This window comes from Pristis pectinata, chromosome 1 (genome assembly GCF_009764475.1).
Source record: "Pristis pectinata isolate sPriPec2 chromosome 1, sPriPec2.1.pri, whole genome shotgun sequence".
In the NCBI taxonomy this organism is placed as follows: Eukaryota; Metazoa; Chordata; class Chondrichthyes; order Rhinopristiformes; family Pristidae; genus Pristis; species Pristis pectinata.
Genome location: NC_067405.1, coordinates 9,805,178 through 9,831,842, shown reverse-complemented (window position 1 = coordinate 9,831,842; position 26,665 = coordinate 9,805,178). Strand labels below are relative to the sequence as shown.

At 42.2% G+C, this 26,665-nt stretch overlaps 1 protein-coding gene across 1 annotated transcript in view; it reads left to right on the top strand.

Annotated features, from left to right (window-relative positions):
- Positions 1-26,665, top strand: part of slc15a2 (solute carrier family 15 member 2) — an 83,106-nt gene that overhangs the window by 16,230 nt on the left and 40,211 nt on the right. The window contains exons 5-11 of the mRNA XM_052021001.1: positions 5,470-5,562; positions 9,073-9,172; positions 10,532-10,622; positions 20,131-20,208; positions 21,163-21,245; positions 22,680-22,766; positions 22,901-22,990. Coding sequence (XP_051876961.1) covers positions 5,470-5,562; positions 9,073-9,172; positions 10,532-10,622; positions 20,131-20,208; positions 21,163-21,245; positions 22,680-22,766; positions 22,901-22,990 — 622 coding nt within the window. The remainder of the gene's footprint in view (positions 1-5,469; positions 5,563-9,072; positions 9,173-10,531; positions 10,623-20,130; positions 20,209-21,162; positions 21,246-22,679; positions 22,767-22,900; positions 22,991-26,665) is intronic.

The window sequence follows — 26,665 nt, the reverse complement described above, 5'->3', positions numbered from 1 at the left end:
GTACCATGGAGACATGGTCGATGTTCAGGGATCTTTTGCAGGATGTTAGGGATAAATTTGTCCCGGTGAGGCAGAGAAGGAATGGCAGGGTGAAAGAACCATGTGATGAGAGAGGTGGAACAACTAGTTAGGAAGAAGAAGGCAGCATACATAAGGTGTAAGCAGCAGGGATCAGACAGGGCTCGTGAGGAATATAGAGTAGCAAGGAGGGAACTTAAGAAAGGGCTGAGGAGAGCGAGAAGGGGACATGAAAATGCTTTGGCGAGTAGGGTTAAGGAGAATCCCAAGACTTTTTTCTCGTATGTAAAGAGCAGAAGGATGGCGAGGGTAAGGGTAGGTCTGATCAAAGACAAAAGTGGGAGGATGTGCCTGGAAGCTGTGGAAGTGGGTGAGGTTCTCAATGAATACTTCTCTTCAGTATTCACCAAGGAGAGGGATCTCGATGATGCTGAGAACAGTGTAGGTGAGGGTAATGTTCTAGAGTATGTAGATATCAAGAGAGAGGATGTGTTGGAGTTGTTAGAAAATATTAGGACAGATAAGTCCCTGGGGCCTGACGGAATATTCCCCAGGCTGCTTTGTGAGTCAAGGGAGGAGATTGCTGAACCATTGGTTAGGATCTTTGAGTCCTCATTGTCCACGGGGATGGTACCGGAGGATTGTAGGGTGGCGAATGTTGTCCCCTTATTCAAAAAAGGTAGTAGGGATAGTCCAGGGAATTACAGGCCAGTGAGCCTTATGTCTGTGGTGGGTAAGCTGTTAGAAAGGATTCTAAGAGATAGGATCTATGAGCATTTAGAGAATCATGGATTGATTAGGGACAGCCAGCATGGCTTTGTGAAGGGAAGATCTTGCCTCATAAGCCTGATAGGGTTCTTTGAGGAAGTGACCAGGAAGATTGATGAGGGTAGTGCAGTGGATGTGGTCTACATGGATTTTAGTAAGGCGTTTGATAAGGTTCTGCATGGTAGGCTTCTTCAGAAAGGGATCCAGGGAGGCTTGGCAGTGTGGATTCAGAATTGGTTTGCCTGTAGAAAGCAGAGGGTTGTGGTGGAAGGAGTGCATTTGGATTGGAGGGCTGTGACTAGTGGTGTCCCACAGGGATCGGTTCTGGGACGTCTACTTTTTGTGATATCTATTAATGACTTAGATGAGGGGGTGGAAGGCTGGGTTAGCAAGTTTGCAGATGACACAAAGATCGGTGGTGTTGTGGATAGTGTGAAGGGCTATCGAAGCTTACAGAGGGATATTGATAGGATGCAGAGCTGGGCTGACAAGTGGCAGATGGAGTTCAATCCAGAGAAGTGTGAGGTAGTACACTTTGGAAGGACAAACTCCCAGGCAGAGTACAAGGTAAATGGCAGGATTCTGGGCAGTGTAGAGGAGCAGAGGGATCTGGGGGTTCATATCCACAGATCACTGAAAGTTGCCTCACAGGTAGATAGGGTAGTTAAGAAAGCTTATGGGATGTTAGCTTTCATAAATCATGGGATCGAGTTTAAGAGCCGCGAAGTAATGATGCAGCTTTACAAATCTCTGGTTAGACCACACTTAGAGTACTCTGTCCAGTTCTGGTCGCCTCATTATAGGAAGGATGTGGAGGCGTTGGAAAGGGTGCAGAGGAGATTTACCAGGATTCTGCCTGGATTAGAGAGTATGGATTATAAGGAGAGACTAAAGGAGCTGGGGCTTTACTCATTGAAGAGAAGGATGATGAGGGGAGACATGATAGAAGTATACAAGATATTGAGAGGAATAGATAGAGTGGACAGCCAGCGCCTCTTTCCCAGGGCACCAATGCTCAATACAAGAGGGCATGGCTTTAAAGTAATGAATGGGAAGTTCAAGGGAGATGTCAGAGGGAGGTTTTTCACCCAAAGAGTTGTTGGTGCATGGAATGCGCTGCCTGGGGTGGTGGTGGAGGCTGATACATTGGTCAAGTTCAAGAGATTGTTACTGATTATAGAGTCATAAATGTGCCATTACCTTGGGTAAAAATGGCATTGGTTACTCATTAGTTCATAGAATGTAATAAAGTAAATAATTTTGCAAGCCTTTGCGGATATTGATAGATTTTTATTTGTATTTAACCAATCCTAATCTTTAGTACAATCTTTGTTAAGCACAGCTACAATTCATTGAAAAGCTATAACCTTCACTTAAAGTTTTATTAACAGCTCCACCTCTGTTATATGCTTGCAGAAGAACCCAAAGGTACTATGTTAGCACTGTGTTGGGATGTTGTTGCTTGAAGGAGGTGCAGAACAGTAACTTATTGCAGAGGTTTCTTAATTAGAGTCGTGACAAAGGTGGACAATGGATCTGTTGACTACGTCAGGGAGCTCACACAGGAACTGGAAAATGGAGGGAAAGGGATCAATTCACAAGAGGACTATTCCTACCATACAGTAGAGAGCTGTCATAATGCTGGCCTGTTATACTGATCAATGGATACAGGGAAAAAGTTGTGATGCCTTTAACCAGGAATATGGACAGAATAAAATCAGATTTGTGTAGAAAATGAAAATCAAAATTCTGCAGATTCTGGAAATCTGTAATGAAAGCAAAAGGTGCTGGAAAGACTCAACAAGTCAGGCATCATCTTCCCTTACCCAATCTGGCCTTTGAGGAAATTTGGGACATATGCAATCACACCTACCTGCTCATCATCCATCCATCTTTTCAGATTCCAGACAGCCTGGAATCCAGATGAAGGGTCTCGGCCCAAAACGTCGACTGTCCATTTCCCTCCATAGATGCTGCTTGATTCACTAAGTTCCCCTTGCTTTGAGACTGACTTACTTCCACTTGGTGCTTCCAGCTCACACTTGCTGAATCGCTCCTCAGTCTAGTTATATTGGCCTCACCCCAACCTTAGAGCTTTTGTACTTTTCCATAAAAAAGCTAAACTAACAGAATTATGATCATTACCACAAAAACGCTCTCTGATCCTTGCTGCAAAATCATTACTGATGTTCTCCCAAACGCCCAGCTTCATTTCCTAAAGGTAAATCTTCCTGCTGTTGGGTCTGCTGCAGCCAAGAAGAAAATGAATGGACTCTTCGTCATCCAATTGGATCTTTCTTGGCCTTTCAGCTCTCCCTTCATCATTGTTACAGTTAACAAACATGCTCAAAGAAAATGCTCAAGAAGGCCACATCCATTATCAAGAACCCTGCCATCCTCCTTAAGCTACCATCGGGCAGGAGGTACAGAAGCCTGAAGTCCCACACCACCAAGTTCAAGAACAGCTACTTCCCTTCAACTATTCCATTCTTAAACCAACTTGCACAACCTTCGTCACTACCTCAGTATAGCAACACTATGACCACTTTGCACATAAATGAACTTTGCTTTTTTTTTGTTCTAATTGTGTTTTCTTGTAAAAAATTATCTAATTTATGTTTAATTTATGTTTTTCTTGTGAATGCTGCTTATCTGATGCTATGTGCCTGTGATGCTGCTGCAAGTAAGTTTTTCATTGCACCTGTGCATACATGTATTTGTGCATGTGACAATAGTGTAGCAGTTAGCGTAACACTATTACAGCACCAGCAACCCGGGTTCAATTCCGCCGCTGTCTGTAAGGAGCTTGCACGTTCTCCCCGTGTCTGTGTGGGTTTCCTCCGGGTGCTCCGGTTTCCTCCCACATTCCAAAGACGTACGGGTTAGGAAGTTGTGGGCATGCTATGTTGGTGCCGGAAGCGTGGCGACACTTGCGGGCTGCCCCCAGAACACTCTAAGCAAAAGATGTATTTCGCTGTGTGTTTCGATGTACATGTGACTAATAAAGGAGTCTTAAACTCAAGCCCCAGACTTCCTGATGCTGGAACTCCTGGCATTTCTCAGGAATATGTGGCCACTGTGTGCCAGTGAAGGTGTGTCATCTCCTTTATTCACTGATGAGATGAGGACATTGTTGGTGATTTTCTATCTGGATAGGTGAGTGGGACAAGGGAGGAGTGGTGTTGGGGGAAGAGGGCATGGTGAATTTCTTCAGAGGCTGCAGAACAACAAGAGTTAGAACCCATTTGAAGGGCACAGGTCCTCTCCAACATTGGCCTCTTATCAAGTAGGTCAAACGGATCAATGTTTGTTCGATCTTACTGTATACAATGGTCCAAAGTTCCCTTTGTTATTGTGAGGAGCTCATTGTTTCCAAACAATTCCATGATTTTTTTCCCCCAATCACTCTTGGGATGGCGAGGTTGACATTTATTACCCAAGGCTGGAGAAGAAGTGTTCTCTTGACTGGAAAGGAATTTACTGATCATTAATTATTATTTGCAAATCTATGAGAGTCGACAACTCATTGTAGTGAGAATCTTGTGACACCCCAGCTTTACTGAAGCTGCTGAATTCTCTTCCTCCGTACCAGATTGCACTTTTTCCACTTCCAATTCCTCTGCCCCTTTCTTCCAACTGTCTTCGGTATGTCCCCGATGACCCTCCAATTTTTACATATCCACCACAGAAAGTCATGGGAGAGTCTAGGACCAAAGGGCACAGCCTCAGAATAGAAGGATGTCCCTCTAGAACAGAGAGGAGGAGGAATTTCTTTAGCCAGAGGGTGGTGAATCTGTGGAATTCATTGCCACAGATGGCTGTGGAGGCCAAGTCATTGGGTGTATTTAAAGTGGAGGTTGATAGGTTGTTGATTAGTAAGGGTGTCAAAGTTTATGGGGAGAAGGCAGGAGAATGGGGTAGAGAGGGAAAAATAAATCAGCCATGATCGAATGGCGGAGCAGACTCGATGGGCCAAATGGCCTTATTCTGCTCCTATGTCTTATGGAAACCTACATGGTCACAGGGAGGACTTGGGAACTCCACACAGACAGCACAAGACCTCAGCATATAACATGGGTCACTGGAGCTGTGAGGCATAAGCTCTTCTATGCAAAAGAGAAAAGAAAATAATGGTAAAGATTTCCTCAAAGGTCTTCAATCATTTAAGATAAAGATTTTAAGATATCTTTATTAGTCAAATGTACACCGAAACACACAGTGAAATGCATCTTTTGCGTAGAGTGTCCTGGGGGCAGCCCGCACGTGTCTATGAAGATGTAACCATACGGTTCTTATACTATCCTTGTGAGTCTTTCCAAGAGTAACATGGACACCAAAACGACACAAAGTTCCCATTAAATGCTGGAGCAAAACACTGCAGATACTGGAAGTCCAAAATAAAATCAGAGAGTCCTGGAAGTGCTCAGCAGGTCAAGGCCAGGGCCTTTCTTTTGAACTGGAAAAGTTTTCCCGCTTTTCCTATTCAGGTGACGAGTCCTTCACCTCATGGTTCCTCTCCCCATTGATGCTGCCCGACTTGCTGAACACTTCCAGCATTCTCTATTTCTATTTCCCTGTGAAGCCTTGCCCTAGCATTTAGTAAGGGATAAAAATAATATTTTTAGTGGCTCATCACATCTTGTTAAATACTGATTAGATGTTCGCTTTACTGCTCTCAAACAGGACCATCACCTTCCTCTCTATTGTGTACATCATCGGCCATGTGGTGAAGTCAATCGGAGCCATTCCAACTGTGGGCAACTATACGGTTCACATGTGAGTAAAACCACAAATGTTCTTCCTTACTGTTTTACATCAATGTCAAACCTCACGGGTTCTCGTTCCAGTCTCTGGAATCCACTGCCCCGGATGGGTGTGGAGGTTGGATTATTGGGGTATTTAAAGAAGAGTCATAGAGCAAGGAAACAGGCCCTTTGGCCCAACTCGTCCATGCCAACCATGGTGCCCATCAAGCCAGTCCCATTTGCCCGCATTTGACTCATATCCCTCTAAACCTTCCCTGTCCATGTACTTATCCAAATGTCTTTTGAACATTGTTATTGTATCTGCCTTAACCATTTCCTCTGGCAGCTCACTCCATATACGCACTACCCTCTGTGTGAAGAAGTTGCCCCTCAGGTCCTTTTTAAATCTTTCCCCTCTCACCTTGAACCTATGCACTTCCTTGAGAAAAAGACTGAGTGCATTCACCCTATCTATGCCCTTTATGATTTTATACACCTCTGTAAGCTCACCTCTCAGTCTCGTATGTCCCAAGGGATAAAGTCCAAGCCTGCCCAACCTCTCCCTATAACTCAGGCCCTCGAGTCCTGGCAGCATCTTCGTAAATCTCTTCTGCACTCTTTCCAGCTTCCCATAATGGGGCGACCAAAACGGTATACAATATAACAGGGCGACCAAACCTGTACGCAATGAGGAGGATATGTTTTTGAAAGATCAGGGAATTGAAGGTGGTGGGGAACTGGCAAAGAAGAGGAGGTGAGGTGTGGGACAGATCAGCCGTGATGATATAGAATGGGGCAGGCATGAGGGGCCAAGTCACCTACTCCTTTTCCTGTCTTCCTATGTTCTTCTGGTCATGAATATGAGTAGGTATCAATATCTTTGGGAACTAGGGAAGCCCATTCAACAACCCTAACACGTTCCGCCATTCAATAAATCAGAGTGGCTCTGTTTGTTAAGCTCATCCTCCCTAAACCTTGACGAAATGATCTGTCAAGCTTAACTTTGTAATTGAAAATTTTAATTAGGTTTTCAAATTTTCACTATGGTTGAATCAAGAGAGTGAAATTGGTATTGGTTTATTATTGTCACTTATACTGAGGTAGGGTATCATCCCGGTACCAAAGAAAAGCAAGGTAACATGCCTCAATGACTACCGACCAGTGGCTCTGACATCCACCACCATGAAGTGCTTCGAGAGGTTGGTCATAGCACGCATCAACTCCAGCCTACCAGACAACCTGGACCCATTGCAATTCACCTATCGCTGAAACAGGTCTACAGTGGATGCCATCTCCCTGGCCCTACACTCAGCTCTGGAGCATCTGGACAGTGTAGAGACATACGTTAGACTATTGTTTATTGATTACAGCTCTGCCTTCAATACAATAATTCCAAGCAAGCTTGTCACCAAACTCCAAGACCTAGGACTCAACACCTCCCTCTGTAACTGGATCCTTGACTTTCTAACAAACAGACCGTAGTTAGTAAGGATAGGCAGCAATACCTCCAGCACGATTATTCTCAACACTGGTGCCCCACAAGGCTGCATCCTCAGCCCTCTACTCTACTCCCTATACACTCACAACTGTACGGCCAGATTCTGCTCTAACTTCATCTAGAAGTTTGCAGATTATACCACCATTGTAGGCCGTATCTCAAACAGCGATGAGTCGGAGTACAGGAAGGAGATAGAGAGCTTAGTGGAATGGTGTCATGACAACAACCTTTCCCTCAATGTCAACAAAATAAAAGAGTTGGTCATTGACTTCAGGAAAGGGGCCATTGTACACACACCTGTCTACATCAATGGTGCTGAGGTCAAGAGGGTTGAGAGATTCAAGTTCCTGGGAGTGAACATCACCAACATTCTGTCCTGGTCAAATCACGTAGATGCCACGGCCAAGAAAGCTCACCAGCGCCTCTACTTCCTCAGGAGGCTAAAGAAATTCAGTTTGTCTCCTGTGACTCTCACCAACTTTTACCGATGCACCATAGAAAGCATCTTATCTGGATGTATCACGGCTTGGTATGGCAACTGCTCTGCCCAAGACCTCAAGAAGCCACAGAGAGTTGTGGACACAGCCCAGCGCATCATGGACACCAGCTTCCCCTCCTTGGACTCTGTTTTTACCTCTCGTTGTCTTGGTGTAGCAGCCAGGATAATCAAAGACCCCACCCACCCGGGACATCCTCTCTTCTCTCCTCTTCCATCAGGTAGAAGATACAGGAGCCTGAGAGCACGTAACACCAGACTTAAGGACAGCTTCTACCCCACAGTGATAAGACTATTGAACGGTTCCCTTATACGATGAGATGGACTATGACCTCACGATTTACCTTGTTGTGAACTTGCACCTTATTGCACAGCACTTTCTCTGTAGCTGTGACACTTTACTCTGTACTGTTATTGTTTTTACTTGTGCTACATCAATGCACTCTGTACTAACTCAATGTAACTGCACTGTGTAATGAATTGACCTGTACGATCAGTTTGTAAGACAAGCTTTTCACTGTACCTCGGTACAAGTGACAATAATAAACCAATACCGATACCAATACAGCGAAAAACTTGTCTTGCATACCATTTGTACAGATCAATTCATTACCCAGTGCTTTGAGGTAGAACAGAGTTCTTTGGGGTAGTACAGGGTAAAAACAATAACAGAATACAGAGTAAAGTGTCACAGCTACAGGGAAGTGCATTGCAGGTAGACAATAAGGTGCAAGGTCACAACAAGGTAGATTGTGAGGTCAAGAGTCCATCTCATCGTAAGGGAACCGTTCGATAGTCTTGTCACAGTGGGATTCACAACTTTTGTCCATTTCCTCAAAGTAGCAGATCATTCAAAAATAGTGTATAAAAAGGAGTGAATTAGTTTATTATTCTTCTGCTCAGCAATGGAGTTTGGTTTAAATAGCTCCCATTATTTATGTTCCTTGTCGTTTTAGTGCCTTTTAAGTACACCGTCCACCATACCAGAGGTTGTACATTCTAATTGGATGTAGCCATGAAGGTCTGATGCACAAACATGTGACATTTGATCACCTGATGGTTGTCAGAGTTTACAAGTAGTGTCTTTCCTGCAAAAATATTGGGTTTCTCTTCTGGTGAGAGATGGATCCAAAATTTGTAAGGCAAATGAACGTCTTGTGAAAGAGTTTTGCTGACAATGGTTTATACGTCATTGTTGTTCTACAAGATGATAATTCACATGCTTCCTTACAAAATTCATCCCCATCAGTAATGCTTGAGCGTTGTTTAGTATTACTTCAGCATTTATTGGTATCTGGACATTGCTGGCAACACAGGATTTGTTACCCACCCATACTGTCCCAGAGCAAGGAGTAATGAGCCTCCTTATTGAAATGTTGCAGTCCTTCTGGTGAAGGTACTGTCAAGTGCTGTTATGGAGGGAGTTCCAGGATTTAGAGCCAGCTTGGTTCACAACTTGACAACTGTGTAGCTACAAGTCACACTCGATATTCCCGGAAGGTAATGTCAGTCCCTTTAAAATGTAACAAAGCTTCTTTTGTTCACAGGGTCTTATCTTTGTTTGGTCTTTTCCTTATTGCCGTGGGTACAGGTGGAATCAAGCCATGTGTGGCAGCTTTTGGTGGTGACCAGTTTGAGGAGGAGCAGGTATGTGAGGCATTCGGCGGTTGAAGCAATTTTACTGACATTAAAGCAGGCGGCAGGAACCTGGAGCTGGTTAGTTAAGCCGGCTTGTTATAAAAATTGCTAATTCAGCCTCAACTGACCAGTTTTACTGTAAGAAATATGTCAACACCTTAGAGTGGATGAAGGGGGGAGATTTACCAGGATGGTACAAGGACTGAGGGTCAGGTGTCACACTGCAGGAACTACATTGGGTCAAATGATGCCAGCAATGGCCCACAGTTTTGGAGGGGAACTGCTGGTGTTCAGGCATCCACTGTTCAGTAAGTCTCAGACCCACTCTGAGTCTGAGCTGAATGGCAGACACTTGATATCTGTCACTCTTCTCCTGCACTGCACCCCCCGTCAAGTCCAGTGGAGGAGCCCAGTCGTGATGAGATTCCTCAGCACTGCTCTGGGGGATCTACCTTTCCAATCTGACTCCAGACCAGGTATAAGAATGGGAGCGGGTGGGGTTGCGGGGAGCAGGCTGAAGCCACCTCAGTTCAGGCCATTAACAATGCACTTTGCCTCACCTGGAAAATATAGAAGGCTTCAGCACCACAGGATGATTTTGTCCTCACTCAAAGACTCAGCTCTCTGTACCTTCAGTGACTGAGCACACTTTACACTTGTTGTCTGAATCGTCACTAACAGAGTCATGTACATTAAGCCATTGACTGGCTTTGGTATACACTGGAGGCACAAGAGACTGCAGATGCTGGAGTCTAGAGATCAAAAAACAAACTGCTGGAGGAACTCAACGGGTCAGGCAGCAACTGTGGCCGAGACTCGAAACAACAACTGTCCATTTCCCTCCACGGATGCTGCCTGACCTGCTGAGTTCCTCCAGCAGTTTGTTTCTTGAATGTTGATGTACGCTGCGTTGACTGACTCTGCACAGCATGGACTAGGTTTGGGGTAAACAGTGGCGACTTGTTTTGGCATACATACTGTTGAGTGGCTGTGCTGCCCATTGTGGTACACACTGCGGTACGCGCTGGCTTACTATATGCTGCTTTGATTGGTATACACTGCATTTGGCTCGTTCTCATACAAATTGCATTGGCTGAGTTTAATAGACTTGGCACAGACTGGATCTGGTTATGCTTTGCACTGATCAGACTGGTATATCCCTCAGTAACTTGGTCTGGTGTACATTGCACTGTCTGTGATTGGTATATCCTGCCTTGTCTGGGTCTGGTATACACTAAAGATCTAGAACTAGTACACAATGCATTGAGTGGATTTGCTGTACATTATCTTGACTGTGAATACTTTAACTCAGCACTGACTTGTGCTGACCCACCTCATCATTTCTAACTCTTTGTTGTTATGTTTCAGGCTTTAGAGCGAAGAAGGTTCTTTTCTTTCTTCTATATGTCCATTAATGCAGGAAGCTTACTGTCTACCATCATCACCCCCATACTTCGAGGTCAGTGTGGTGTTATAATTCTCTGTAAGGATTGTATTTGGTTATTGATACATGTCCTCCTGGTGGTTGTCACATGTAACTTATTGGGCCAGATGGTGCTTGACCTGACCAGTGCCTGTCTGAGCCCTTCACATCCCTACAACCCAGAGGCCTCAGTTCCAGTGACTATCCCATAACTGGAACACTCCCAGATGGTGACATGAATATGCATCCCACGATCCCACCCCCCCAACACTGCCCCAACAGTCTTTGACATCTTATACTGTCTCAACCTGTCGGTGTTTACCGATGTCTCTGATAATCAGAAACATTTATAGAGGTCTCCCCTGCTGCAGGCATCTTCTGCCAGGTAGGAAAGGGGCATTTCTGAGTGCCTTCCCTTCACTGACCCTCCCCACTCTCACCCCCAGAGCCAACTTTTCATTTCCAACTTATGAACAGTTCAGGTAATGAACGGATCTCAGGAACAGAACCCTGTAACCAGTTGAAATTTATTTAACAATTACAAAATAAAAATTATTTAAAACATTTTAAACATAATGCACGTAACTCATTAAACTACTCCTTATTAATTCAAAATGTAAATGAACTGTGAAATAAGGAAAGAAAACATAACCAAGTACTAGTTCTCCTACCATCCTGGCAGAAGCCTAGAGTCCCAATGAAACTCAGTGACTCCATTCAGAAGAATAGAGCCAGACTAGCAACAACAGAAGATGAGGGGCCAGATATGAAATGCATCCTGCCCCCAGCTTAGGACATTACAGAACACCCCTGGACTCAATGCTGAGACCAGGAGTGAAATGAGAGAAGTATCCATGTCAAACCTCCAGAGTGTTCCATACCTCTTCACTGCAGGGTGTAGGAGTAGTATTGTGTTCAGTTCTGGTCGCCTCGTTATAGGAAGGATGTGGATGCTTTAGAGAGAGCACAGAGGAGATATATCAGGATGTTGCCTAGATTGGAGAGCGTGTCTTATGAGGATAGGATGAGCAAGCTAGGGCTTTTCTCTTTGGAGAGAAGGAGGATGAGCGGTGAGTTGATAGAGGTGTACAAGATGATAAGAGGCATAGATCGAGTGGACAGTCAGAGACCTTTCTCCCAGGGCGACAATGGCTAACACGAGGGGACATAATTTTAAGGTGATTGGAGGAAGGTATAAGGGGGATGTCAGGGGTAAGTCTTTTACACAGAGTGGTGGGTGCATGGAACGCACTGCCGGCAGAGGTTGTGGGGGCAGATACATTAAGGACATTTAAGAGACTCTTAGATAGACACATGAATGATAGAAAAATAGGGGGCTATGTGGGAGGGAAGGGTTAGATAGATCTTAGAGCAGGATAAAATGTTGGCACAACATTGTGGGCCGAAGGGCCTGTACTGTGCTGCAGTGTTCTATGTTCTATGGGAAGAATGCACTGTAGTGAACCAGTGATTGTCCACAGAACTACCGGCCAGCCCTCAGCATGTTCTGTCCCACTGTCTTTGTCAGGAGCACAAGACTTGATTTTTAATCACTTCCAATTTTATGTCTGCCTCACTACCTATTTTGTAGTTAGACTCACACTGTCACCCCTGAAGGAGCTTAGCTAAGAAACTATTTCTCCACTTTGGGTGAGCCTCTGTAAAGACCACCTCCCTGATTTTTCTTTTTCCAAATGCTTGTATGCAAGTGTGCATTCATGTGTGTGTGTGTGTGTGTGTGTGTGTGTGTGTGTGTGTGTGTGTGTGTGTGTGTGTGTGTGTGTGTGTGTGTGTGTGTGCGCGTGTGTGTGTGTGTGCACGTCTTTGTGTGTGTGTGTGTTTGTGTGTGTGTGTGTGTTTGTGTGTGTGAGTGCATGTGCGCGCTTATCCGTTACTCTACACATAACAGAGTCAGGTTTCCAACCATCTTGGACCCCATGTCAGTGGACTAAGATATTACTCTGTTAAGTTGGTGTGGTAGCTGGTGTAACACGTTCATCTCGTCTGGTGATGCATTCTGACTGGTTGCATCACAGCCTGGTATGAAGCCTCCAATGCACAGGATCGTAAGAGGCTGCAGAGAGTTGTAGACTCAGCCACAGACATAACCCTCCCCATCATCGAGGACGCCTTCAAGAGGTGGTGCTTCAAGAAGGCAGCATCTATCATTAAGGACCCCTCACCATCCAGGACAAACCGTCTTCATGCTACCACCATCAGGGAGGAGGTACAGGAGCCTGAAGACCCACACTCAATAATTCAGAAACAGCTTCTTCCCCTCCAACATCCCGATCCATGAACCATGAACACTACCTGATTATTCCTTTTTTTGCACTATTTATTTTTGTAATTTATAGCTTTTATGTCTTGCACTGTATTACTGCCGCAAAACTACAAATTTCACGTCATATGTCAGTGATAATAAACCTGATTCTGAACTCCCACTCCTCGATAAGAAGCTGGAACATGGAACATCAGGATCTTCCCGGACTGCAGAGTAGCAACAAACCTGAACACTGCTCTGCTATTGAAGGCGGGGAACTCAGACACTCTGATACTGACATCTCCACCCCGAGTGAGGCTCAGACCACAGGAGACAGCTAGCTCAATGACCAATGTGGTGGGTCCTCCTCTGGAAGGGCAAATCAGAAGCAGGAGGCCATCTTCCTGCGATACGTTTTGCTGTCAAGAATGAGTTAATCTCCTGACTCAATGATTCCCGCAGTGGGATAAGTGAGTATCTCCTGATCTACTGACTCCTTCTAACCAGCTCAGTTCCATTGTCAATGCTTAACACTCCAACCATCCAAGTTCCAACAAGCTTCCTGTTAGAGTGAAGCTGATCTTTAGGACAAATGGGAAGCTGTTCAACCTACTGCAGAACCAAGGTCATCCCAACTTCAGTCATCGAGCTGCAGCAGGCAAGCAGGCCAAGTCATCATTGGATATTACCATCATTGACTCATTCATTGAAGCCTGTGCAAGAGTGGGCTGTACACGTAATATTCACAAAACAAATGCCCTCCACTAACAGCCCCACTGTATAACACTGTCCCCATTCCCCTTCCCAATAAGAAAGGCCCATGACAAGTCTTTGGGGGAAAAAGACTACTTTCCATATCTTTGGAGCCACTTCTCAGTGAAGACAAAAATGTTGATGAAACTCACCATTGCCTTTACCATACCAGCACATGCATATGAGAGAAAGCTACTGAAGGTTAACGCCAGCACAAAACTCAACAACTTCCTGAACACATCTGAGACATGGACCGCCTACAAAGCACTGGAAGGAAGTACAGTCTCTGCAGAATTTCCCAACTGCACCATTAGGATAAGAGAACTGACAGCAATGATCCCCTGCAGGACAATGTCCCAGCATCGAGGTCCTGATTACACTCAGTCAGCTCTGTTGGATGGGCCACATCGATCGTGTGACCAACACCAGACTCTCAAAATAGATACCATCACGGGGGGAGATTATCAGTTGGACAGAGAAAATGCCTCATAGAACATAGAACAGCACAGCTCAGGAACAGGCCATATGGCTCACAATGTCTGCCAAACATGATGCCAAATTAAACTCAACTTACCTGCCTGCACCTGATCCATATCCCTCCTTTTCCTGCATATCCATGTGTCTGTTTCAATGCTTCTTAAATGCCACTATTGTATCTGCCACCACCACAACCTCTGGCAATGTATTCCAGGCACCTACTACTCTGTAAAAAAAATAACTTACCTTGCACAGTAGTGTATTGGTATTGGTTTATTATTGTCACTTGTACCGAGGTACAGTGAAAAACTTATCTTGCATATCGATCGTACAGGTCAATTCATTACACAGTGCAGTTACATTGAGTTAGTACAGAGTGCGTTGGGGTAGTACAGGTAAAAACAATAACAGTAAAGTGTCACAGCTACAGAGAAAGTGCAGTGCAGGTGATTGTGAGGTCAGAGTTCATCTCATCGTATAAGAGAACCATTCAATAGTCTTATCACAGTGGGGTAGAAGCTGTCCTTAAGTCTGGTGGTACGTGCCTTCAGGCTCCTGTACCTTCTACCCGATGGAAGAGGAGAGAAGAGAGAATGTCCCGGGTGGGTGGGTCTTTGTGAAAGACATGATAACTTTCCCAGGGCACCAAAACAAACCTGCTCCAGATCAAAAACCTCGGCCAGTAATTTTGAGATTTCATTTTGTCAACGTCAAGGAACTCTTGATTCATACTGCTCGTCGTTGTGGAATGATTCAATTTAAACAATGGAAGTTTCGAATAGTTGAAGATTACGCCCCAGAAGTTATGAAAGAAAGGCTGACCTATAAACCAATTATGGCTCGTCTCTATCAAAGCAATTATCATCCTGCATTATTATTCCCAGCAAGGCTCAGAATTACACTACCTGATAAATCTTGTAAATGGTTTAAGTCTGTTCAAGAGGCCGAGCAGTTTCTTTTGAACTAGCTTTTAATTTTAAAAGCTAAGAAATGCAGAAGAGATACAGTGTTTTTCCTTTGATTTACTAACTCGCTTTATTATCTCATTAATTTTTAGATTTAAACCTTTCTTTTTTCTTCTTTTAATATTTTTAATGTTTTGTTTTTATTATAATTAAGAATTTAACCAAATGACTGATCTTTTGCTTTCTTTCTGAAATAATTGTTAAACTGTATTCTTTAAATGTTGACTGTTAATGCCCTTTGGCTCTGTTTTAATTCCATAACCTTGTTATTTCGATATCTCTGTTTGGTTTATCTTGTTCATTCTTTGTCTAAACATGAGTGGCTTATATATTTGTTAATTTGGACTACCGCCACCAATAAAATTGGGGTTAATTCAATTAGAGGGTAGCTTTCTGGCTGTCTATTGGCCAGTTTTCGGGCTGTTGGGAGAGGGGGGTGAAGTTGTTTCTGGGCTTTTTTTCTTCTGGGCGAAATCACAACTTTTCCTAAATCGTCATCATATCAGTTTCCTCTTTGAACTTTTTTACTTCTTCCTGTCGGTAAGATCGGTATATACCAAGATTAACCCTTTACATACTATATGTTTTTTAATCTGTTAAAATGGATAAGACTATTAATTTTATTTCATGGAATGTTAATGGCTTAAACAGTTTGCTTAAGTGCAAGAAGATCTTTAAAGTTTTTCATAGATTAAATGCTGAGATCATTTTTGTTCAGGAGACTCACACCAGGAAGAAAGGTAATCAACGTTTTTTTAGGGGTCAACAGTTTCATCCAAATTCACAAGCAAAGGTGAAAGGAGTTTCTATTTTTATAGACTCCTCAATTTTGTTTGTCCATCATGAGACAATATCAGACCCAAATGGTAGATTTTTATTAATTACTGGTCTACTTCATAATAAAAAAGTTGTTCTGGTTAATGTTTATGCACTCAATGTAGATAACCCTGAATTTTTTAAACATTTGTTAGCATTATTTCCTAATTTAAATTACACTGTGATTATGGGTGGAGATTTTAACTGCTGTCTAAACCCTTTGATGGATAGATCTGTGTCAAATCCTACACTTTCAAACAAATCCGCTGTCTTTACTAATTCCTTTTTAATTGAATCCGGAATCTTAGATGTTTGGAGATTTCTACACCCATTTGATAAAGAATTTTCATTCTTTTCTCATGTCCACCATAATTATTCGAGGATTGATAATTTTTTTATTGATGCTAGATTAGCTCCACTTACTACGGACTGCAAATACGATGCAATTGCCATTTCTGATCATGCACCATTGAGATTATCAACTAATTTACCAGATGTATCCTTTGATGTCAGACAATGGCGATTTAACCCTTCGCTATTACAAGACTTAGATTTCGTCCAATTTATTAAAGAACAGATTTCATTTTTCTTTTTAAATAATTTTACAGAAGAAATTTCCAGTGGGATAATATGGGATACGTTTAAAGCATACATCCGTGGTCAAATTATTTCATATTCCGCTGGATTGAAAAAATGAACTAATAATGAAATACGTACATTGGCTGACAAGATTAAAGAAATCGATAAAATATATTCTGTTACTCCTAATCTGGAGCTTTTTAAAAAGAGAACAGAACTCCAACTGCAACATAGTTTATTATTAACATCTTCAATTGAAAATCTACTACTTAAAAACAGAAGTCAATTTTATATACATGGTGACAAATCTGGTAAATTATTGGTCAACCAATTGAAAGCTACTATATCTAAACATCAGATTAATAAAATTCGTAAACCAGATGGCACCTACATGATAGATCAAGTTCAAATTAACAAATCCTTTCAAGAATTTTATTCTTCTTTATACCAATCAGAATCCCCTGAGGATCCTACTTTAATACATGAATTTTTAAGAGATTTGAAGATTCCCCAATTATCTTTAAATGAACGCTGTACATTAGATGCTCCCATTTCGGAGGAAGAAATAAAGAAAGTAATATTTTCAATGAATTCGATATTCTTGTTCCCTGGTTAGCCAAAATTTTTAAAGATGCCCTATCAGTGGGTAAACTACCACAATCTTTCTATGAAGCAACTATTTCTTTAATTCTTAAAAAGGATAAAGATCCCACTGATTGTGCATCTTATAGACCTATTTTTTTATTAAATGTAGATTCCAAAATATTTTCCAGAATATTGGCCTTTAGATTGGAAAAGGTTCTTCCACAAATTATCTCTGAAGACCAGACAGGATTTATTCAGAATCGTTATCTACATTTTAACATTAGGAGATTAATGAATATTATATATACCCTTTCATCCCAAATTCCAGACTGTTGTTTCACTAGATGCTGAAAAGGCGTTTGACAGAGTCGAATGGGAATATCTATTCAGTACACTTCAAAAATTCAATTTTAGTCCTAAATTTACATCTGCGATTAAAATGATTTATTATGCACCTATGGCTTCAATACGTACTAATAATCAAAGATCTCCTTTGTTTAGGCTTTTTCGAGGTACTAGACAAGGCTGCCCGTTAAGCCCTTTATTATTTGATATTGCTTTAGAACCTTTGGCTATTGCACTTCGGGATTCTTCAAATATATGTGGTATTACTCATGTACAGAAGATTCATAAGATATCTCTTTACACAAATGACCTGTTACTTTATATTTCTAATCCGGAGGAATCTATCCCTGCAGTACTATCACTATTAGATCAGTTTAGTGTTTTTTCTGGCTATAGATTAAATTTTAATAGGAGTGAACTTTTTCCATTAAATATGCAAATCCCAATTTATAGCCAATTACATTTTAGATTGGTAACTGACTATTTTATGTATTTAGGTGTTAAAATTACTAAGAGACATAAGGACTTATTTAAAGCTAATCTACTGCCTTTAATTGACCATGTTAAACAATTATTTACTAAATGGTCCCCACTGTCTCTATCATTGGTAAGCCAAATTAATGCGGTTAAGATTCATATTTTACCAAAATTTTTATATTTATTTCAAGTGATTCCAACTTTTGTTCCAAAATCTTTTTTTGACACTATTGATTCTAAAATTCTTTCATATATTTGGCAGAATAAAAACCCAAGGTTAAGTGAGAAATATTTACAAAAACTGAAAAAGGATGGTGGTATGGCCTTGCCTAACTTTAGATTATATTATTGGGCAATCAATATTAGAAATTTAATTTTTTGGATACAAGATTCAGATGTAATTCAATGCCCCAAATGGGTACACCTTGAGTCCTAATCAGTACATGAATTTTCATTAGTTTCTATTTTAGGAGCTCCACTCCCTTTTGCACTTACCAAATTAAGTAAACATATGATTAACCCAATTGTTAAACATACAATACGAATATGGTTTCAATTTCATAAATTTTTTGGATTGAATAAATTTAATCTATCAAGTCCCATTCAATCTAATTTTTTCTTTCATCCGTCCAGAGTTGACTCAGTTTTTTCCATAAGGAAAAGGAAGGGAATAGTATGTTTTCGTGATTTATTCATTGATAACTGTTTTTCATCTTTTGAACAATCGTCTAACAAATACAATTTGCCTAGATCACACTTTTTTCGATATTTGCAAATTAGAAATTTTTTAAAAGCTACTATACCCTCTTTTCCCACACCTTACAAAACTGAAATTACAGAAAAAATTTTCAGTTTTAATCCTTGTCAGAAGGGCTTGATAGCAATAATCTATGATCTAATTATGAAAATTCATTCAGAACCACTGGACAAAATTAAGAATGATTGGGAAAGTGAGCTCCAGACATCTTTACCTACAGAGACTTGGAAGAAAATTCTTCATTTAGTTAATACATCTTCAATGTGTGCCAGACACTCTTTGATACACTTTAAGGTAGTTCACAGGACCCACATGTCAAAAGATAAGCTAGCTCGTTTTTATCAACATATAAATCTTATATGTGACAGATGTAAATCGAATGTGGCTTCTTTGACACATATGTTTTGGTCCTGTCCTCTTTTGGAAAAATATTGGAAAGATATTTTTAACATTATTTCAAATGTATTGAAGATTGATTTACATCCTCATCCTATCACTGCAATTTTTGGTTTATCAAGGATAGAATCTGGCCATCTATCTGCCTCCGCTAACCATATGATTGCCTTTGTTACATTAATGGCCAAACGATCCATTTTGCTTAAATGGAAGGATCCAATACCCCCTACTACTTTTCAATGGTTCTCTCAAACTATATCATGTTTAAACTTGGAAAAACTTAGGAGTGGTACTGTTGATCCTTCGCTTAAATTTGAGGAAGCTTGGAGTCCATTTATTCAATATTTTCACATGATATAGATCCCCTTATAATAACCTTTCAATTTAGAGGAACAGAGTTGATGATATAATATTGCTCTGTTTCTATTGAGAAATTTTAGTCCAGTTTTTTTTTCTGTTTTTAAAAAAAAAATTCTTTAGTTTGGTTTGATATATGGTTTATATTTTTTCTTATTGTTTTGGGGATTTTTTTCTCTTTCTTTTATATTTTATAATAAATCGTTTTCCTTTATATTATATTCATTCACTAACAGATCGTTGGATCTACAGATTTTTTTATGCTTTATTGTTCTTTATGATTATCCATGTCATTGTTCTCCTGATCTCTTTGTATTACATGTATAAACATTGATATATTAATCTGTATTAATTTGAAAACTAATAAAAAGATTGAAAAAGAAAGAAGTTGTCCTTAAGCCTGGTGCTACGTGCCCTCAGGCTCCTGTAACTTTTGCCTGATGGAAGAGGAGAGAAGAGAGAATGACCCAGGTGGGTGGGGTCATTCCCTAAAGCTCCCTCCTGATTCCATCACTCCCCTACACACTAGGAACAATTTACAGCAGCCAATTAACTTGCAAGTCTTTAGGCTGTAGTAGGAAATGCAGGCTTTTTATCCCAGATTTATTTATTCAATTGAATTTAAATTCCACAGCTTCGATCGTGGATTTCAAACTCACTTCTCCAGATAAATGGTCCATACATTTCCCTCTAATCCAAAATTTAACCGTTGCTCTACCCTAAGAATGCAAATTCAGCATCTCTGCCCTCCTTGATATTGTCTTATGTTTTCAGCTGACGTGACGTGCTTTGGCGGAGAGTGTTACGCTTTAGCTTTTGGTGTTCCTGCTGCTCTCATGGTGATTGCATTAGGTAAGCTAAAAGACCACCCTCCCCAAGCCTTCCTTGCTATCATTCTGCACTCATTCCTGCTGGGACGGTCCACTGTTCCCACTTTACTTTGTCCACAACATTGAGTCCCTCGGTGTTAGCTGAAGCATTGGGTACCTGAAGGTTAAAGTCTTCTAACCAACCCAACAATAAATGTATGGGCGTGCCAGTTCCTTCAGCTATTTGTCCTAAACTATGGTAACTTGATGTTTTGGACACATTTATTTTTGTATGCTATTGGATTGGGTGCTTTGTTGACAAAGCCAGAATGCCCTGCCCAAGATTTGCTTCTTGACATACCATAGCCTTGGTGATAAGGGTGCTCCCACAGTCTTGTTGCCTGGGACATTCCAGCAGTTTGAGCCAATGACAATGAGGGAATGGCCAATATAACTCAAATTCATGATGGTTCGTAACTTGAAGAACCTGATGGTGTTGGTTTCCCCGTTCACTTTGTCCTTCTGGTTGGTGGAGATCATGGCTTTGGGGGGGGTTGTCAATAAGTACAATGTTCTAGATGCTCCACATTTTCAAGGGGGAAAGGAGAAATGGTGGGTCCTTTATGACAAGAGAACCAAGAACAAAGCAGGCATGGTAGTGTAGCGGTTAGCATAACGCTTTACAGCACCAGCAACCCGGGTTCAAATCCGGCCACTGTCTGTAAGGAGTTTGTACGTTCTCCCCGTGTCTGTGTGGGTTTCCTCTGGGTGCTCCGGTTTCCTCCCACATTCCAAAGACGTACGGGTTAGGAAGTTGTGGGCATGCTATGTTGGCGCCGGAAGCGTGGCGACACTTGTGGGCTGCGCCCAGAATACTCTACGCAAAGATGCATTTCACTGTGTGTTTCGATGTACATGTGACTAATATCTTATCTATCTAATCTTACATTGCCTTGAAAAAGAGACACTAATTTGGTTCTTCTCCCCTTTTATTTAGCCGTGTTCCTATCCGGGAGTGGTATGTACAAAAAGCTTCCTCCACAGGGAAATATGTTGGTTGAAGTCTCCAGGTGTATTAGGGTAAGTGTTAAGGGAATGATTCCGTGATCATCCTTCCTTACAGGCACGGTAGTGTAGCAGTTAACGTAACGTTATTACAGCGCCAGCGACCTGGGTTCAATTCTGGATGCTGTCTGTAAGGAGTTTGTACGTTCTCCCCGTGACTGCGTGGGTTTCCTCTGGGTGCTCCGGCTTCCTCCCACATTCCAAAGATGTACAGGTTAGGAAGTTGCTAGGAGGCCCTTGACCACAACTACACTCTCTTGCAGCTGTCCTTGCCCTGTTGAAAGCCTTGCCTAACCCTCAAATGGTAGATCACAGGGGTGTCATGGACACTGAGAGGTATGTCTCCTTGGGATTGACGTCGACCCTCTCCCAGTCAATGGATGGAGCAAATGCAGAACAACATACAAATGAGTTTTTTTGTCAACCCCATTCTCCTGCCTTCTCCCCATAACCCATAATCCCATTACCAATCAAGAACCGAACAATCTCTGCCTTAAATACACCCAATGACTTGGCCTCCACAGCCCTCTGTGGCACAGATTCACCACCCTCTAGCTGAAGAAATTCCTCCTCATCTCAGTATTAAAGGGACGTCCCTTCATTCTGAGGCTGTACCCTCAGACCCTAGACTCTCCCACTAATGGAAACATCCTCTCCACATACACTCTGTCCAAGCCTTTCAGTATCTGGTAGGTTTCAACGTGACCCCCCCTTATCCTCCTGAACCCCACCGAGTACAGGCCCAGAGCCATCAAATGCTCTTCAACTTACTTAATTATTAATTGTTATGTATGGATAAATGTGTTTAAACTCAAGAGGTCATAGATTAGTACAACATCAGAGGAAGACAGTTAGTTTCTTTCTCTGGCACCTTCTCTACTTCCCTTGAACCACTGATTGATCGTAGCTGATCCTGTGTCTCCCAATCTTCATTCCCATTCTTCCAAGAGTCTTCCCAAAATGGAGCACCAGTGGTGTTATAATGGGTTGTGCCAGTATGCTGGGCCTTAGTCTTTAGATCAGTTGTCCAGGTTTAAGAGAAAGTGTTGAAAATTATGTGGGGCTTTGATGTTGGAGATAGGTAGAAAATGTGGGGAATGTGGTCGTGGATTGAATGTAATTGGGATGTCAGAAGAGGATTTTTCACACAGCTCACTTTCTATGCTGAGTCATCCTGTAATATAATAGCTCGATTTGTCAATTAACAGTTTGGAACAGCAACACAGTCCTGAAGCACTGAAGCTCTGACACATGACCCGCAGGTTTTGTGCAATGTTTCTGATTGCTTTAGAACAAGATGTGCACAGACTCAAAAGTGGTGCTTCTAAAAGTTGTCTGTCCTGGGAAACTGATTTAGCAACAGGTTAATTTCAAGACTTAGGATTCTTGGGTCATTTTCAAAATCAGGGTCACAGTGAAATAGTTTAAAAGGATTGTTCTTCCTTACAGTTTTCAATTCACAACCGGTGGAAACATCGCTCCAGGAGTTATCCAAAGAGGGAACACTGGCTTGACTGGGCAGTAGAAAAGTATCCAGTTACGTGAGACTCTTCCATTGAATTTTTTGGATAATTTAATCTAGATCATTTTCAAATAACTGTGCATATTATTTTACATATATCAGACAAAGCGTTCTTTGATGTAACACTTAAATCTACTTTTTCTTACAGAAAAAACTTATCAAAGAAATTAAAATGGTTTCCCGAGTCCTCTTCCTCTATCTCCCTCTTCCAATGTTCTGGGCACTTTTTGATCAGATGGTAAGCAACTTGTTCAGTAAGAGCCAAGTAAGCGAAACAGAAGGTTGTCTGGTATCTTTAGGAAGAGTTTAATAAGGAATAACTGCACTATTATTGAGAGGAGATTGAGATTCTCAAACCTAAACTGCAAAGGTAGATTAAACGAACATATTCTTACACCTCAATAGAAGGCCACTGATGAACCAACCAATTGAATTCTATATGGCTTTCAGCTGAAGGAGGATAAGCCTGCAATATGGCTTCCTGGTAACCCGTAAGAGATTAGGGTTTCCAGTTCTCCAGGACCAACTTCTTCTGGAATTGAATATTACTTTTTTCAAACACGCTTGGAGACAAATCATAGAGGCACTGATCTATACTGTGTGCTTATTCAAATTCAAAGTCAAGTTTATTGTCATGTGCACAAGTACATGTGTGCACAGGTGCAATGGAAAACTTACTTGCAGCAGCATCACAGGAACATAGCATCGTATAAGTAGCATTCACAAGAAAAACATAAATTAAGCGCAATATTTACAAGAAAAACACAATTAGAACATAAAAAGCAAAGTCCATTTTAGTGCATAGTGGTCATAGTGTTGCTATACTGAGGTAGTGATTAGGGTTATGCAGGTTGGTTCAAGAACAGAATGGTTGAAGGGAAGTAGCTGGTCCTGAGCCCGGTAGTGTGAGACTTCAGGCTTCTGTACCTCCTGCCCGATGGTAGCTGCGGGAAGATGGCAGGGTCTTTGATGATGGATGTGGCCTTCTTGAGCATTTTCTTTGAGCATGTTTATTAACTGTGAGAATGTTGAAGGCAGAGCTGAAGGGCCAAGAAAGATCCAATTGGGTGATGAAGAGTCCATTCATTTCCTCCTTGGCTGCAGCAGACCCAGCAGCAGAAAGATTTACCTTTAAGAAATGAAGCTGGGCTTTTGGGAGAACATCAGTAATGATTTTACAGCAATGATCAGAGAGCATTTTTGTGGTAATGATCATAATTCTGTTAGATTTAGCTTTTTTATGGAAAAGGACAAAAGCTCTAAGGTTGAGGTGAGGCCAATATAACTAGACTGAGAAGTGATTCAGCAAATTTGAACTGGAAGCACCAGGTAAATTAGGTGGGAGTAAATTATTCTCTGAGCAAGGGGAACTCAGCGGGTCAGGCAGCATCTATGGAGGGAAATGGAAAGTTGACGTTTCAAACCGAGACCTTTCACCCGGACTCTAGACAGTCTGGAATCTGGACGGTCCAGATGAAGGATCTCAACCCAAAACATTGACTGCTCATTTCCCTCCACAGATGCTGCCTGACCCCTGAGTTCCTCCAGCGCTTTGTGTGTTGCTCCAGATTCCAGCAGCTGCAGTCTCCTGTGTCTCCTCAGAGCAAGGAGTGTAGGGGTGGGGGGAACGCAAGGGCTTCAAGAGTAGACATGGTCCCACAAAGAAAAATTGAGAGCACAAAGTTCATAAAGGGTTAAGAAAAATTATGTGCAATGGTGAGAGCTTTAAAAGCAGAGAGCCACAAAAGAGAATAGAAAATGTAGGGGTGAAATTAGGCAGGATTTTGGGAATGCAAAGGGGAATAATGAAGTACTGGCAAGTAAGACTAAAGAAAATTCAAATAAGTTTCCTTAGTACATAAAGCCAAGAGAATTACCAAAGGCGGCATATTAAGGACTATGAAGTTAACCCGTGTGATGAGGTGAAGGTTTGGGTGAGGTTCTTAGCCAACATTTTGTGTCTGGCATGAAAGAGGGGAACATTGGCACCGACTGCCCCACCCAACGGCTCGTGGGAGCCAGAGGGGAGATGACTAGGTAACCCTGTCCGAGAGTTAAGAAGGAATATGAAATATTGGACAGAGTAAACTTGCTAAGGGAGGAATATTATGGGGTTTAGCATCTTTGAAGATAAATTATCATTCAACAGAGAAGGAGGCCACTTGGCCCATTGCTCTCAGTGCTGTCTCATTCCACCACTTATTTCCCTGTAACTTATTAACATAGAAAACAGGAACATGAGGAGGCCGTTCGCCCCTTTGAGCCTGTTCTGCTAGTTAATAAGATCATGGCCAATCATCCAACAATAACCTATTCCAGCTTTCCCCCATATCAGTTCCCATCAGCCCGTAGAATAGATAACTCCTTCCTGGATACATGTAAAGATTTGGCTTTCTGTGGTGGAGAATTCCTCAGGTTCTCCACGCACTGGGAGAAGATATTTCTCCTCATCTCAGGATCCCATCCTCACTTAGAAATTTACCGCTGTTCCTTCATCATCACTGGACTGAATCCTGGAACTCCCGAGCCAACTGCACTGTGGCAGTGCCTCTTCCAGAAGAAATGCAGCAGTTTCAAGAAGGAAGCTCACTGCCAGCATCTCAAGCACAATTATGGATGGGTTATAAGAGCTGGCCTTGCCAGTGACACCCAGGTACTGAAATATGAATTCAATAAATAATAAAACCCGCTACAAAAAGGGTGGCTGTATTGTGGAGGGTCGTGGCTGTCACGTGACAACACTGCCCCTACCTGGTCAGAGGACAGCACTGCCCCTACCTAGTCGGAAGACACACCACTGTCAATCAAGGTTTGGCTCCACCCCTGCCCATCAGTGCACACGACCATTGGGCTATTTGAACCACCTGGGCTGGACCCCCTACCCACCCCCCCACCCCACCCCTCCCCAGCCCTCCAGCACTATAAAGAGTCCCACATGTGCTAGGTTCTCTGTTTTTTGTCTCTGAGGAATGCCCTGTTGGTAAGCTGGGTACTGTTTAAGAGAAATTAGTTAAGGCCCCCTGGGAGCATAGAGCTGTGCCTGCACTTGAGTGTCAAGGGGTGGCAGGTAGCATATTGCTTTTCCTTGATTGTACCCAGTTCATTGTGTGTGTATCTTACCCTTGTTGCAATTTTCCCATGCTTGCTATCACTAGTGTGTGTGAGTGTGTGTTGTTCCTGTTAACCTTTCCCTGTGTTTACCTTTGTAACTAAATCATTTAACTCTAAGGCTGTGTTCAGAGCCCTTTACTTTTGAGACCTTAAACTTGTCTCACAACAGTGGCACAGCTAGAAGAGCTGCTGCCTCACAGTGCTGGAGACCTGGGATCAGTCCTGACCTTGGACGCTGCCTGTGTGGAGTTTGCATGTTCTCCCTGTGACTGAGTGGGTTTCCTCTGGGTGCTCCAGTTTCCTCCCACATCCCAAAGATATGTGGGTTAGCAGGTTAATAGGCCACTGTAAATTGCCCCTAGTGTGTAGGTGAGTGGTAGAATCTGGGGTGGGGGGGGGGGGGGTAAATTAATGAGAATGTGTGGAGAATAATAAAATGGGATTTATATAGAATTAGTGTAAAGGGGTGGTTGATGATCAGTATGGACTTGATGGGCCAAATGTCCTGCTTCTGTGCCGTAGCTTAGGTTATTATCACTGCTGCTTGAGGAAGTCCGTGCCTGCCAGATTTCCAATATTACTATGACAACCCAAAGGCCGTAAAGCACACTTAGATCCCCTGAGACCATGCAAGATGTTATACAACTGCAACTATGTCGTTGTTGGTGGTGACTCTACTGTCGCTTCTGCTGTTCTTGTCAAGAAAACAGAACTTAGAAACTATTTCATTGCCTGCATGCCTGGCACATCCTGAAGTTGGAACAGGTACCCAATGAAGGGTCTCGACCCAAAATGTCAACTG